We start from the raw sequence: 14,634 nt of genomic DNA, 5'->3' as shown, positions 1-14,634 counted from the left end.
TGGTACATTCAAGATGTTCTTTAATTCTATCCTTGTTTAACTGCAGATGTGTCTTGGTAGGACAACACCAATAGAGTAGATAATATGCAACCACACCTGAGCCCAATTTTGGCGAGCGAGCTCACATGATTACCGAAGGGGGGCTTTTAGTGGAGGAAGTTCAATTAACCAAGCTAGCCAGATGACAGTCCAGCCAAAATAACATTAAAGGCGCGAGCCCGGCTAACTCACAAACATCCAACCATGTTGGAGAAATTGCGTTCCAATTAAGTTGCCATGTTTTTTCCTCTTTGATAATTTATTATTTTAGTTCCCTTCTTTCTTTAGCCCCATTCGGTTGATACATTTTCAATGCATTTAAAAGCCTAAAGTCTATACAATTTCAACCTCAGTGAAAGAAGAAGAAGTTAAACAATAGGTAACAACTAAATAATAAAAAAACATTTGTTCGCAAAAAATCCAAGAATTTTAATCAGATTTTCCTTGTGGCTTACATCTCGACAACAAACTGAGAAAGTAACTCAGAACAATGTGTGGTATTCAGGCTAATTAGGCTGACAATTACAAAAAATGATAGAATAAGCTACACACAAACACCCAGACACACACAAACACCCAGACACACACACACACACACACACGCACACACACACACACACACACACACACACACACACACACACACACACACACACACACACACACACACACACACACACACACACACACACACACACACACACACACACACACACACACACACACACACAAACACACACACACACACACACACACACACACACACACAAACACAAACACACAAAATAGATAATGGCAATTATATAAAAGTTATAAGATGTGGATGCTCAGGTTGAACGAGAGTCAGACTAGAAAGAGATGAGCCAAAGGTCAGATGTTTGGGGGAAAAACACGATAACAAGCTGAAAGCATGTGATAACGCCCTTGTTATCAGCGTAGCGCAGACCACTTCACTGGACTGGGTGTGCCGCCATGACGCTAATGTAGGTTTTCATTACACATCTCTGATGGTTGTTTTGAGTGTGAGGGATGGTTATTATTTTTGTGAGAGAGTGACTGAATGTGTCGGTGGATGGATTTATGTGTTGGTGTCGTGAGTGTGTATCTGTGTGTATGAGTGAGTAATTGAGTGAGTGTGTGTGTCTCTTGTTGATTGAGTGGTTGTGTGTGAGTTTGTGTGTGTGAGAGATTGCGAATTAGCCCCCCCCAAGAGGGAGAGAATAGGGTTCATGACTTTATGGAGACACAAACATGCCTGTGTGCGCTTGCCTATGTTTGTGCGTCAGGAAACAAAATATACTCAACAGGATGTGCAGTGATGGAAGATGGGAAAATCGAAAGATAGGCAGATAGACCGACACATGCAGAAATACAGACAGTGAGACAGGCATACATATAGACTGAGAGACAGACATACAGACTGAAAATCCATAATGTGATGAGCCAATAATGTGTGTGCATGTGTATATGTGTGTGTATACATTTTTCCCGTTTTAAATTTTCTCCCACTTTGACAGTCCAGACAAAATAATAACAACAGAAGAACACCAGAGGGTTGTTGTGCATGAGTGTGGGTGTTAGGAGAGGGTCAGAGCTGTAGATCATTAAGTTCACTTCTTACTTCTGGATGTATTTTCTGTTTTTCTGTTGCTATGAAGGACAATGCACCCATAGCTGTGACACACATCAACTGATAGCATCTCACCTTTTCTGTCCATCTGAGCCGGCCACTTTCTGCATCTTTCTTATTATCTTCTCTTTTCTCTCTGTTCTCCAACCCTACCTCTGTCTATTCTCCTCGCTCTCTCTATTCCTCAACCCTACCTCTCTCTATTTTCCTATCCCTCTGTTATCCAACCCTTTCTCTCTGTATTCACTCCCACGGCTAGAGCAGTCTCATGTGAGGGTCAACATAACAGTACAATATATTTTGCATGCATTCCTACTAGTGCTCTAGTCCTCTAGCCTGCCCATTCAGATCCACTGTCCTGCTCCACATCCAGGTTTTTGCACATGCCCACAGGTCCATCACCATGGAGCTGAATGGTGTTGGCTCCCAGTGACATTGCAATTTTTTTCCCATGTATTTCAATACATTTGCCACTCGGTCTACTTCTAGCAGATACATGTTCGTATTGTGTTTAAGAAGATTTGGTAGACAAATAGTATTGTGTAGGTTTCCCTTTTTCATACATTATTTTATGCAAAGCAACTTACAGTGAATTCAGACACTGGTCATTGAGAAGAAAGTAGGAGGTGAGTGCATTAACCAGCATCAACTGCTGATTAATTATTCACAGTAGCTTGGGCTAGGGGGATTATATATAAATCACTGACCAAGATGATCAAGATGATTCATTACCACCAATCACAGTTCAGCATCTCCACATACTTTGACTTATTAAGAATAAAACATTACCCCACCATTTATTTAAAAAATTTACCACTGAACATTTGGGCCATAAACAGTTAATAAATTCTGCAGATTAAAAAATGAAGGGCAGACGGCCCTTCACCCCTAGACAACATGAAAAATTGTCCAAAGGAGTTAAAAACCTGTCAAATATGACGTGTTACTCAAAGGACTCAGGTCACGAGGTCGAAGGTCATTCCCAGCCAGGAGGACCGGCTTTCATAACTCGTTTTCGCTGGGCAAAAGAGCATGAGATAGGCTGTCAGGCCAACAACGTTCGTTGGTTGGTGGGGATCAGTTCAATTCATCAATTCACTGAATCACTAAAATTATGACTTCCACTATTGAAACTGTAGAGAATGAAAACCGTGTAGACATTCAGACAGAATATAATTGGTTAAGGTACGTACATCTCGGATATAAAATGTTTTTTCCTCTGCATGTTTTCTTTCCAACAATACAAAAGCATGTGTGTGGTTGATGCCATGTTTTCAACTTCTGTGTGTGCACGTGCATGAACACACACATGTGGAACCCACTTCCTTCCCCAACACTGGCCTCACCATAACCCCTTCAGCCCCCGCCCCATCCCTTACCCCTGGCCTCCCCAGGGACCATGTGCATGTCAAGTAGCATACCACGCGTCTACTACAGACACACCCACACCCACACACACACACACACACACACACACACACACATACATAGTATGCATAGGTGAAATAAACACACACACACACACACACACACACACACACACACACACACACACACACACACACACACACACACACACACACACACACACACACACACACACACACACACACACACACACATATACACACAAACACACGCATAGGTCAGAGAAACACAAACACACACACACAAACACACACTCACAAAATGCATAGGTCCCACAAACACAGAAGCACAGGTCACACAAACACACATACAAGCCCACATACACATGCATAGACACAGTCAAGACCACATTCACATTACAGAGACATTTTATAGTGAGAAGAGACCCAAAAAGAAAGATGTTCAGCTTTGCTGATGTTAAAATTCAACCTTGATTTGCTGCAATTTGACAAAACTTTTCCTCACACAGATGTATATAATTATAGGTTTCAAAATCAGGGAAAGGTAATCAAGGTAATACAAGACATTGCATTGTGGCTGTGTGTAAAAAATGGTACAAAGAAAGCCTCTCATCATTACAATTGAAACATTGGGGGCCCTGCTGTTACGTTGTGGATGACAGACAGCACAGAGACCAGAACAGAAGGACAGAAGAGAGCTGGAATTCTGTACTCTCTCGCCGCCCAAGACTACTCTATTGTGATGTTCGTGTTACTTTAAAGCTGTCAGCCCGCACATGTTTCCAATGTCTGAGAAACTGTGTTTTTTTCTTTTTTTAAAGTCCACATGGTTCAAACCATGCCATGATGTGTTTGGGACGAGGATCCTTCAAATTTTGCTAAAAGTTAATTGATAAGTAATCTAATGAGGAAGAAAAATTTAGTTTAGTTTACAGTTTTTTCCTATCGTTTTAGGCAATTTACCTAAACCATGTTCACATTCCCTAAACACTTAACACAGTGAGCATACCAGTAGACCATGTGAACCAAACTGTGGTTACTTGCCCCTATGCTAAGATACAAATGCTGGCAATGACGCCTTCTTCCAATTTTCATGGATACCTGCCCCAGTCAATGTTCACTACCGGCAAAACGCTGTGGAACTACAGCATATTTTACCAATGTTTAGATACTCTGTTCAAAACAGTGAACTTTCTGTTCAAAACCTAACAGTAATTTAGATCACTGTAGATGGAAAGATGCTGCATTTGGACAGACAAATGAAGTTACATGTTTGAATAAGAAAAAATATTTAGTTTATAGTTTATTTATTTTATTTTACAGTAATTTAGATTTTTTCCCCCCTGTGCACCATAGTTCTTGGTGAATTGGCATGGAATTACTTTTTTTACGTAAAAGCAACACTACATACAATGATCTGTACAAAACACAGAGGATAAGTTTTGCAATGCAAACCACCTGGTGGTCATTTCAGCTAAATCTCCAAAAAGTAAAGCACAGTGAAAAAAACTGTTGTGTTTGTGATTTGTTTCTGGATCATATATTACGTACTTACTGTATGTAATTTGCATTACAAAAACTGAAAATTGTTATTCTCAGTTCCTCATAAAACACTTACAGTATTTACTGTATTTACAATTACAGTACATTTACCACACTCAATTGTGACATCTTTTGTGGGAGGTAAACCAACATATGAACACTGTCAGCAGATACTTGGCTTGGATTGTCATACTGTAATATTACAAACTTTATTACTGTAGTCCAAAGAAGTGTTTGTCTGTGTTTTTTCTCTTTTTTTCAATGCAACACTACAGGAAATCTATGCCAAACTGGAGGACACAGCAACATTTTATATATGCAATTGGCAATGCTTCAAGATGTTAGTGTTTTTTAGGTCATAGTGTTCTGAGAGGAAACATGTGTTAAGTTATGGCAGCATTGTTTGTGGTGTGGTTGTTGTAGTGCATTTTGCACCAAAGGTTAACAGATATGCAGAGGTGTGTGTCTCTAAAGCCCACTGTGTTAAGTGATAGGGAAAAGTGACCATAGTATGGGTACATGACCGAAAACGATAGGAAAAAACTGTAATCTGCGGTATACAAACAGATGTATTGTGTTTTTGCTACTATGTCATTCAGAACCATGGAAATGTTGAAGACAAATAAAAGAAGCATCATTTTTAGCTGGCATTTCTCAAAGCGTTTTACCAGTATTTGCTACTTCAAATAACACTACGTTAAAAAACATGCAGCACTCATAACCCCAGGTCTTAGTGATTATTGGTGTGCATGTTGAGTCTATTAGTATGAGTGTGTGTGAGTGTGTATGTGTGTGTGTGTGTATGTGTGCGTCAGCTTGTTTGATTGCAATTGCTGTTGGGAGGGTCCAACAGGTCAAAGCACCTCAATTTATCAGCAATGCAGAAGAGCTTTCATAAAACCATCCTACTCCCAGATTTATATGCATTGCTGTTATTATTCATTCCTGACCCAGTGACCCCTGAACTCTGATCCCGTCTTCTGCCCCTTCACAGGCCTGATCGTTCACCCTGCACGACATCCGCAACTCATTCTAAACTGCAATCATTTAATCATGATATTCCAAGCCGTTTCAAAAGCAGGATCGTTGTTGACATCAAGAGGGCAGAAGCAAAAACGATCATCACTCTTGCAAACACACTTATATATTTTAAGCAAGTGTCCTTGATTGTCATGTTTCTGACAAACGTGTCTCTCTACAACAACAAGCAGTCCGCAGCGATGCAGTGACTTGAGTTCAACGCTTGAAGAGATAAGGAAGAACAATAAATTAAGAATACAGATGAGCACCGTTTGGAAGACGTGGTGCCATGTGAATCCTATCTCTGATGCTTATCCTCTGTAAGGCTGTTGTTTAGTCTGCCTGGCCCCACAGATAGAAACAAATGTGCTTCACAGATTGCGTGCTGTTTTGTATAAACTTGCACATGCAAACGCACTGGTCATGTTGTGTTACTGTTGACACAGAGGGGGTGATCCCTACAGCAGCTCACACGCATGCATCCCAGCTAGGTGAAAAATGACTTGCAGGAACGAGGAAGCTAGCGCCCATCCGTGCTAGATAAAAAGACACAAGCTCCTATCCACGAGAGATAAAAAAAAGCAGGATGAAAAGCCGGCAAAGGTAAAGGTGAAGCCTGAGGTCCGCAGAACCTCCAATCCTACCAAGCTTCACCAGATAGAAGCACTTCGCTAGACGTTAAGGGGATCCTTCATGATAGCATCAATGCCAAAGCACACAATTACATTTAATGGTGTGTTCTGTCTGTATATACAGCCCACAATACATTTTATACCAAGTCTATGAAATGTCTCTCTAACGATTGTCTTTCAAATTTATTATTGAACGTAATTTATTCATCATCGAGGATATATCTGTGTGTTACGTCCGTTCTGAAACAAAAGTCAGACACAGATCGCCATATGGGCAGACATCTCCCAGTTTAATTGGTTTAAACCGTTATTATTGGTTTGTTCATATTATAGCGCAGGACATCGTGTGGCGCTTGGGGAAAGATGTGTTAAACATTCTCCAATGTGTAAACAAGAAAAATCTTAAATCAGTTGGCCATCATTGAGCTATTGAGATTAGGAAGCAAAAAAGGGGTAATATTGAACTTCAAATAGAATTCACCACCACATATAATTGTTTTGCATCCGGCTGAAACAAACCAAAAATATAGTGTTTCTCTTAAACGAATCAATCACATTTTATGATAGACTATAAATTAAAACTAAACACATAAAGTGAGTGTGTTGTTAAGACACATTGCCATACGGGCAGATTGGAGTTCCCAACACAGAAAAAATTAGCCGACCAAGCAAAAGTCATGATATTGATAGACAGACAGACACACACATAAAGCCAAACAAACACAAAATGATTTGATAAAGCAGCAGACACACACTTGCACGCACACAACCACACACACACACACACACACACACAAACAGCCTGCCTTGAAGAAGCCACAGATACAATACACACACACACACGCACGCACGCACGCACGCACGCACGCACGCACGCACGCACGCACGCACGCACGCACGCACGCACGCACGCACGCACACACACACACACACACACGCACACACACACACACACGCACACACACACACAGACGTAAACACATGTCCCCCATGAAGCACAACCTTCCTCTAATCTATGACTGCTTGGTGACTGTTTAGACAGATGTGCTTGCTCTCTGCATGGGGCAGATGTTTCCAGTGGACCAGACTGTAAATTCCAAAAAACCATGTGGTGAAATGTTGTAAATACAGGAAGGTCCTCTGTCGGGCCAAGACTTCTGCGCAGGGGATGGACTTACAATGTCTATGTACCAGAAAGAGGGTTGATCCAACTTAGGGAGGAGTTATTTAGTACATTCACGTATGGAAAAACCCTTCAACCTAGCGTGAGAGAGAGAGACAGAGAGAGAGAGAGAGAGAGAGAGAGAGAGAGAGAGAGAGAGAGAGAGAGAGAGAGAGAGAGAGAGAGAGAGAGACAGAGAGAGAGAGAGAGAGAGAGAGAGAGATTCATTAAGAAGGCTATTGCAGATTGATTCAGAGCAATCAATCTGCAATATGCTTTGGTCTAGGGGATATCTGTCTCTTTGTTACCTTGGGACAAAAAGCCAAACAGCCTACCAATCTGGCAGTAATTCTGACTTTTCTAGCATCCAAAACCAAATAAACACAATTGAGGTTTGGCAGGGGTTTAAAAGACAAACAACTTCAGAACGTGAACGTTTGTTTCTTTTGTTGTGTTCTTGCTAGGTTTTGGAATGGATTCCAATGGCATGATTAAGGTTGATGCTGTTTTTTTCTGCCCCGTGCAGCTCAACTCGTAGAGATCATTGTTAATAATACCAGGGTAGGGCGTTTGGACCCTGCACCCCACTTCTTAACTCTTACATTTTCAAAGTAACTCTTACAAATCCAAAACTAGATTTTAGATTAGTCTTTATATTATGTAATATATTGCCTTCAGATTTCAGAAAGCGATGCATTTGATCTATGGATGCAGCCCTAATGCATATGCATGCACACTCATACATAAACACACACACACACACACACACACACACACACACACACACACACACACACACACACACACACACACACACACACACACACACACACACACACACACACACACACGCGCGTATGCACACATTCCAGCACACACACGCATGGAGACCCCCTGGGTTGTGTCTGTGATGTAATAAATCATGAGCAGGAGGGTCAATATGAGAGGAATGCGGTGGAAAGACGACCAGAGTGACAGACCATAAAATAGACTACAGAATACAGACAGTGTCCTGTATCGTCTAAACAAATACACTCACAGAACATCGAACATATCAGCACAAACACAGGCAGGGGATATTAAGTCATTAAGATATATATGGTGTGCCTGTCCACATCTTATTGTTCCGTTCTGACAGCTTGTTTTTATTTATGTTTATTTCTTTGTTTGTGTGTGTGTGTCTGAACAGCAATCTCTGTCTGTGAAAATCCCAAATGAACTAACTAGCTAAAACTCGTGCTACTAGCTGGGGTAAGAGTCTGGTGCTCAATTCCCAGCCCAAAGGTGGTGGGTTTAAACACCAATGTCTATCTGTAGGCGTCCTTAAAAAAAGTGTTTTCTAACGTAAATAGTAAATAGCTAACTGTCATTCCTTCCTCCTTATTCTCAATTGGGACACATAAACTACGCAATCAATGAGTGCAGCTGCGAACGGAGACTGGCTTGCTTGGTAGCGATGGAGTTGAGATAGGACAGGAAACCAAAGCATTCAGGGGCCATGATTGATTGTAAAGGCTCATAAGTAGATAGAGAGAGGGGGGAGGGACAGAGAGTGAGAGAGAGAGAGAGAGAGAGAGAGAGAGAGAGAGAGAGAGAGAGAGAGAGAGAGGGAGAGAGAGAGAGAGAGAGACACACACACAAAAACATAAGCAGTCAGAGAGAAGCGGGAAGGAAGAAGGGACAGAGACATGAGAAGGCAGAGAGAGGGGAGGGAGTAGGGACAGAGAGAGACATAAGGCGAAAGAGAGAGGGGGGGGAGGCGATAAAGAGAGACACACACAGCAACGAGAGCGGGAGATGTCAAGTAAAATAAAGGAAGGAAGGTCGGAAGATAGAGATCGTGAGAGTAGGGCCAAAAGAAAGAGAGGAATCGGAGAGAGTAGAGAGAGTTGTCCAAACTTTAGTTTAACTTTTAGCCATATCGTATTCCCTCCAAGTCTACTGGGACTTGTCTTGTGCTCATGAAGCCAAAATAACTGAGGTGAGGCTCTGTTGGTATTCGCACACGCACGCACGCACACACACACGCACGCACGCACGCACACACACACACACACACACACACACACACACACACACAAACACACAAAGACTGAAACTGATACACACAAACATAGAAAAACGTATCATCAGCATGTTGTATAACAACGTATACAAATTTCTATATGTTGTTAAAGTTGTATTAAGGATAGCACTGTTTTATTGGTTATGCCTAATATTTGCTCTTGTAGGAGCAGGGCCAACCCTCATGTTATGTAAGAGCTGAAAGCGGAAATCAATATGTATTACTTTTTCAAAGAGAAGCCCTCCAGAAATCAACTCAGATTCAGTCGGAGAGAGAGAGAGAGAGAGAAAGAGAGAGAGAGAGAGAGAGAGAGAGAGAGAGAGAGAGAGAGAGAGAGAGAGAGAGAGAGAGAGAGAGAGAGAGAGAGAGAGAGAGAGAGAGAGAGAGAGAGAGAGACACACACACACACACACACACACACAGACACACTCACACACACAGACACACTCACACATCCGGTCCCTTCCGTCAACATGAAGTAATATTTTTAAAGAGATGATAAGTGAAACTCAGTTCAAAGGGCTTTATTAGTATGGAATGTTTACATTTACACTTTGCGTCTTAGAGTCTAAGGTGGAATAATATAAATGTAATTTTGGATTGTTTTACATCCAGATCCAGACCATTCAGACATGGACTACCATGCCTGATGTTGCTATGCTAATGCTTACCCAATTTCAAATAGCATTGGAGAGATGCATCACTTGGTAGTGTATCGAAAGAGGCAGTATTCATGTATTGAAGATGAAAAGAAAATACATAAAATCACAAGAATTAAACAATTATATTTTCATGAAAGAGAGGAAAAAATTAAATACTTTGGCACTGCATAATGGCCCCTTGACACAGAAATGCATTGTAGTGGCACTTTAAGATGACCAACAGCAGTTTAAGGTACTTGAGATGTTTTAGACAAGAAAGAAAATGATCTGCTTGTCATGTATCCCTTCATACCATGAGCTGATTATGGCAGCTGCAATCCACTGCAAAAGCTTTTTATTATTTTTTCCCCTTCTGGAACAGAACCAGATTCCGCACTAATTTCAGCGCTCTATGTGGAGGCGTTGTAATGTAGGGCAGCAGTAGACAGGAGCCAAATCTGATACCATTCCACAGACATTAAATTCATTGCTGGGCTAAGAAACAACACAAAATGAAAAGAAATGACAATAAACAAACGGTTCTGAGTCTCTATAGTTAAGCCGTATAGATTATATGGCCCTTCCAGGGTTAATGGTTTGATTCCCACTGTGCTAAGACTCAGTGTATCATGGTATTGTGACACTTGAAAATATAAGAAAATAAGTCCACCAAGGATACAAAGCACCCTTACCTATCGGGGTAAAAGAGAGAGAGAGTGAGTGCTATGTGGTCGTCGTTTCTGCCTACCCCTTATGACCAAGAACAGATCCAAACTCTCTTTTGTACCACAAGCCATAAAAGCCTTAAATCAGTCAAAATAAGCTATTTCCAGCTGGCCTGGTCATATCCAAGGGTGTGATGTATGTTCTTCATGTTATGTCTGTCGGTGTCTGATGTATGGGCTGTCTGTTTGTGTCATATGTCTAATGTCCTGTCATGAAGTGCGACTGTGCCGCCCCACGGGGACAATAAAGTTTTCTACTTCTACTGAGAGAGAGAGAAACTCAGAAACAACCAGGGAAGAGAAAACTAGAGAAGGGGGAACCAGAGAACCAGAGAAGGGGGAACCAGAGAACCAGAGAAGAGGGAACCAGAGAACCAGAGAAGAGGGAACCAGAGAACCAGAGAAGAGGGAACCAGAGAACCAGAGAAGAGGGAACCAGAGAACCAGAGAAGAGAGAACCGGCGAAAACGAGAACAATATAACAGAGAACCAGGGAAGAGAGAACCAGAGAACCAGAGAAGAGAGAACCGGCGAAAACAAGAACAATATAACAGAGAACCAGGGAACCAGGGATTGGAGAACCAGAGAAAAGGGAACCTCAGATCCAGAGAACCACAGAGGAGAGAGAACCAGCCCCCAACCCCCGTCAGTTACCTTCTTGGCGGCCCTCGAGGCCGACCTCCTGGGCTTGGTGCCCTGGGCCCCGGGGCCCCCCTGCCCCTGCTTTGGCACGGAGCCATTCTCCCTCTTCTTCCCCCCTGGGCTGCGGGGCGACCCCGGCGGCGACCCCGGGGGAGACGAGGATGTGGAGGCGGGGGCGGGGGCGGGGGCGGGGGCGGGCACCCTCACAGCCATCTCCTCGGTAGCCGTGAGTCGGAGGCTGCGCAGGAGCTCGTCTGTCCTGCGGTCCACCACCAGCAGCCTGGTCTCCCCTTCCAGCGCCTTGATCCTCTGGACCACCTGCGGACCAGGGCAGAGGACAAAGGAGATGAGTGTTCAAGCTGATCGCACACAGCAATTTTAAATTAGGTTTAAGGGAGCAACATGAGGAAGGTGACAGCGAAGAGAAGGATGTAGGGGTTTATGTCGTGGCTAGGTGGTTTGCTGCCAGCTGGATTGGGTTGAGGGCTTGTGGTTCAAATGCCCGAGGAATGCAGTCTGTCTTTAGGCACCTTCAAGCAAGACGCTGAAACCTCCTCCTCATTTCTGAAAGCATTCTGAGTGGCTTTGGATAAATCAGTTTCCTGAATTGATTAAATTGTAAATAAATGAAAAATAAATAGAGCTGGTCTACTTGTGCCTACAGGGTTAGGGTTATCAATGAGCAAGAGGCCTACACCTCTTCGGTAATGAACTGTCTCTGTATTCACTGTAAGTCGCAGTGGATCAAAGTGTCTGATAAATGAAATAATAGTAAAACAGTAAAGAGAGGAGAGAGATAGTGAAATTATGTTTGAATTCAAGGATAACATTTTCAAAACAAGCGACAACAACATTTACATTGCTTCGCCAGAACAGCCCAATATGGTAGGCTAAACTCCCCAATTCATTGGGTCACAGACACACCAGATAATAGCAACCTCTTCACGGTTTGTATTTCCCTTTCAAAAATATGTATCATACACATTTATTGTATATTATTAAATGTAATACACGTAGATCACAAAATAATCACGCAAGCAGTGCTCACGCTGCTACCTAAAAACTGCCATCGGTATAGGCCTACTAGCAGAAGAGAAACCAATAAAAAACACGAAATTAACACATAACCACATCAATATCTCCGGTCAACAAAATACACGCAGCATGACACAGCTCTGTCGTAAGCCTACGTTCATAACGTCAACACATTGCTTCGACTCTATAATGGTCTTCCATATAATACTGCCGAGGAAAACACAACAGCAGAGAACACGTTGGGCCCGAGTCTTTAACGACGTAACAACAACACAGGATAAGGATGGAACTGGCAGAACCGTCCATTTATGAAATGAATATCATTGAAAGTTCCACTTTTAAATGTATAGTCCTATATAAATTATAGTCAACTCTTAGTCGCTTTAGTTGACCTGGTGGAGTTTTTAGTTGAATAGTGCGTTTATAACTCAAGAAAGTAATATAAATGGACTTGTAAGTCTAAGTTGTATGTAAGAATTTAGGCAATTCATTTGAATAACACTGACAATAGGTAGGCTATACTTACTTTGTGGTGCGTCTCTTTCTCCACATTCTCTCCGTTCACCTGAATGACGCGATCCCCAGCGCGCAGTCCCGACACTTCTGCCGCTGTCCCGGCCTCCACTTTCCGAATGTATTGCCCGCTCTTTCCCTTTTCGCCGTGCAAGTGAAATCCATACCCGTTCTCCCCCTTCGTCATACAGCAGAGCCGTGGTTTCTCATCCTCAGCCATTTCCCCCGCTGTCTCAAAGCTCCCTCGCACTCGCGCTCGTTCAAAGTTTATCAAGACGCCGATAAGTTTATAATGTGGAACCCCACACGCAAGTCAAACTCTAGCAGATCGAAGCCCCCACCATATCACAAGCCTACGCTTTTTTATCATAACGAACTACGCTGTTGCTAAACATTAATCATTCGCAACCCCCGAATAGGCTATAATTCCGAGCGTGTAAATTCCATCGAAATTCATGCAATAAAACTAGCGTGAAAAGCAGAGCAACAAGTCATGCGTTCTTGTGCGAGTGCTAAAAAACGAGCGAACCGTAAACTGGCGACTTCGAAATCGATCCGTGGTGGTACAGACTTCAGTTATCATAACCCCATCCTCCTCATCATGGTTAAAAAGAACGACCGATTACTCGACTACAGTGAAAACCTGCATGGTTCCAAAAAGCAAGAAAGAACGGCTGGGCACTTCTGTCCATCACTCCTGTCCTCATTACCTTGAAGCATTACAACTGGTTGTCAAATATGGATTCAATTACCATCTGAACAGGGTCAGGGATTTGTGTGCAATAGCGCCACCCCCATTAAACTTGAGGAACGTATATAACTCAACATTGACCCCTAGTGGTTATTAAGGTTATACTACGATGAAACGTCAAATACATTATTTAAAAAAATGCTTTTTCTTCGTTATTTATTATTAGGCTACATTTATGAAAATCAAGATAACATCTATTACATTAGTTATTCCTCGACAACAAGATCGAGGAATATCCAACCAGATCCTCACTTTTGGCATTAGCATTATCATTGCTACCTTAAAGGCGCCATTGCATAGTTTTTTCATTAATTTTGCGGTGCTCACAAGTAGCAATGAATGCCCCGTGAGTCGGTTTTGGTGAAAAAAAATGCTCTGGTTTTCCCTTTTTCACGCTGTTCTAGGGTAGGGGAGGAGGAACGACATGATTTTGGTACTTACTCCTGAATATTCATGAAATGCAAATGTGTCTCTCTTTTTTAGCCAAGTGATTGGCTAATAGCACTGTCCGTCACAGTAATAAAACCAATTAAATTACCAGAGAGACATAGAGAGAGAGAGAGAGAGAGAGAGAGAGAGAGAGAGAGAGAGAGAGAGAGAGAGAGAGAGAGAGAGCATGTTGAGCATGGTTGGATTGGCCATCATTCCCTGTGACCGCGGCCCGGGCACTCCCGCGACTCCCGGCTGCCACGACTACCCCCGTGCCCCGGCCGTAGTACCCCGATGGTGGTGCCAAGGCCACGATGCCCGAGCCGGGGCACAGCGGCAGGAGTTGTGGGAGTGCCCGGGACTTCCCTCAAGTCTTCTTTCTTGGCCAAGAGATGCATCGTTGAATTGTTGTCGCCACAA

The 14,634-nt window shown here is 42.7% G+C and overlaps 1 protein-coding gene across 1 annotated transcript in view; it reads right to left on the bottom strand.

Moving 5' to 3' along the window:
• Positions 1-13,792, bottom strand: part of LOC130373903 (Na(+)/H(+) exchange regulatory cofactor NHE-RF2) — a 29,343-nt gene extending 15,551 nt beyond the window's left edge. Inside the window, exons 1-2 of the mRNA XM_056580567.1 lie at positions 13,048-13,792; positions 11,499-11,804 (exon numbers count right to left, since the gene is read on the bottom strand). Coding sequence (XP_056436542.1) covers positions 11,499-11,804; positions 13,048-13,254 — 513 coding nt within the window. The 5' untranslated portion in view covers positions 13,255-13,792. The remainder of the gene's footprint in view (positions 1-11,498; positions 11,805-13,047) is intronic.
• Between the last annotated feature and the right edge of the window lie 842 nt (positions 13,793-14,634).

This window comes from Gadus chalcogrammus, chromosome 2 (genome assembly GCF_026213295.1).
Source record: "Gadus chalcogrammus isolate NIFS_2021 chromosome 2, NIFS_Gcha_1.0, whole genome shotgun sequence".
Lineage (NCBI taxonomy): Eukaryota > Metazoa > Chordata > Actinopteri > Gadiformes > Gadidae > Gadus > Gadus chalcogrammus.
The sequence above is the reverse complement of the archived record's forward strand: the minus strand, read 5'-3'. Positions and strand labels throughout refer to the sequence as shown.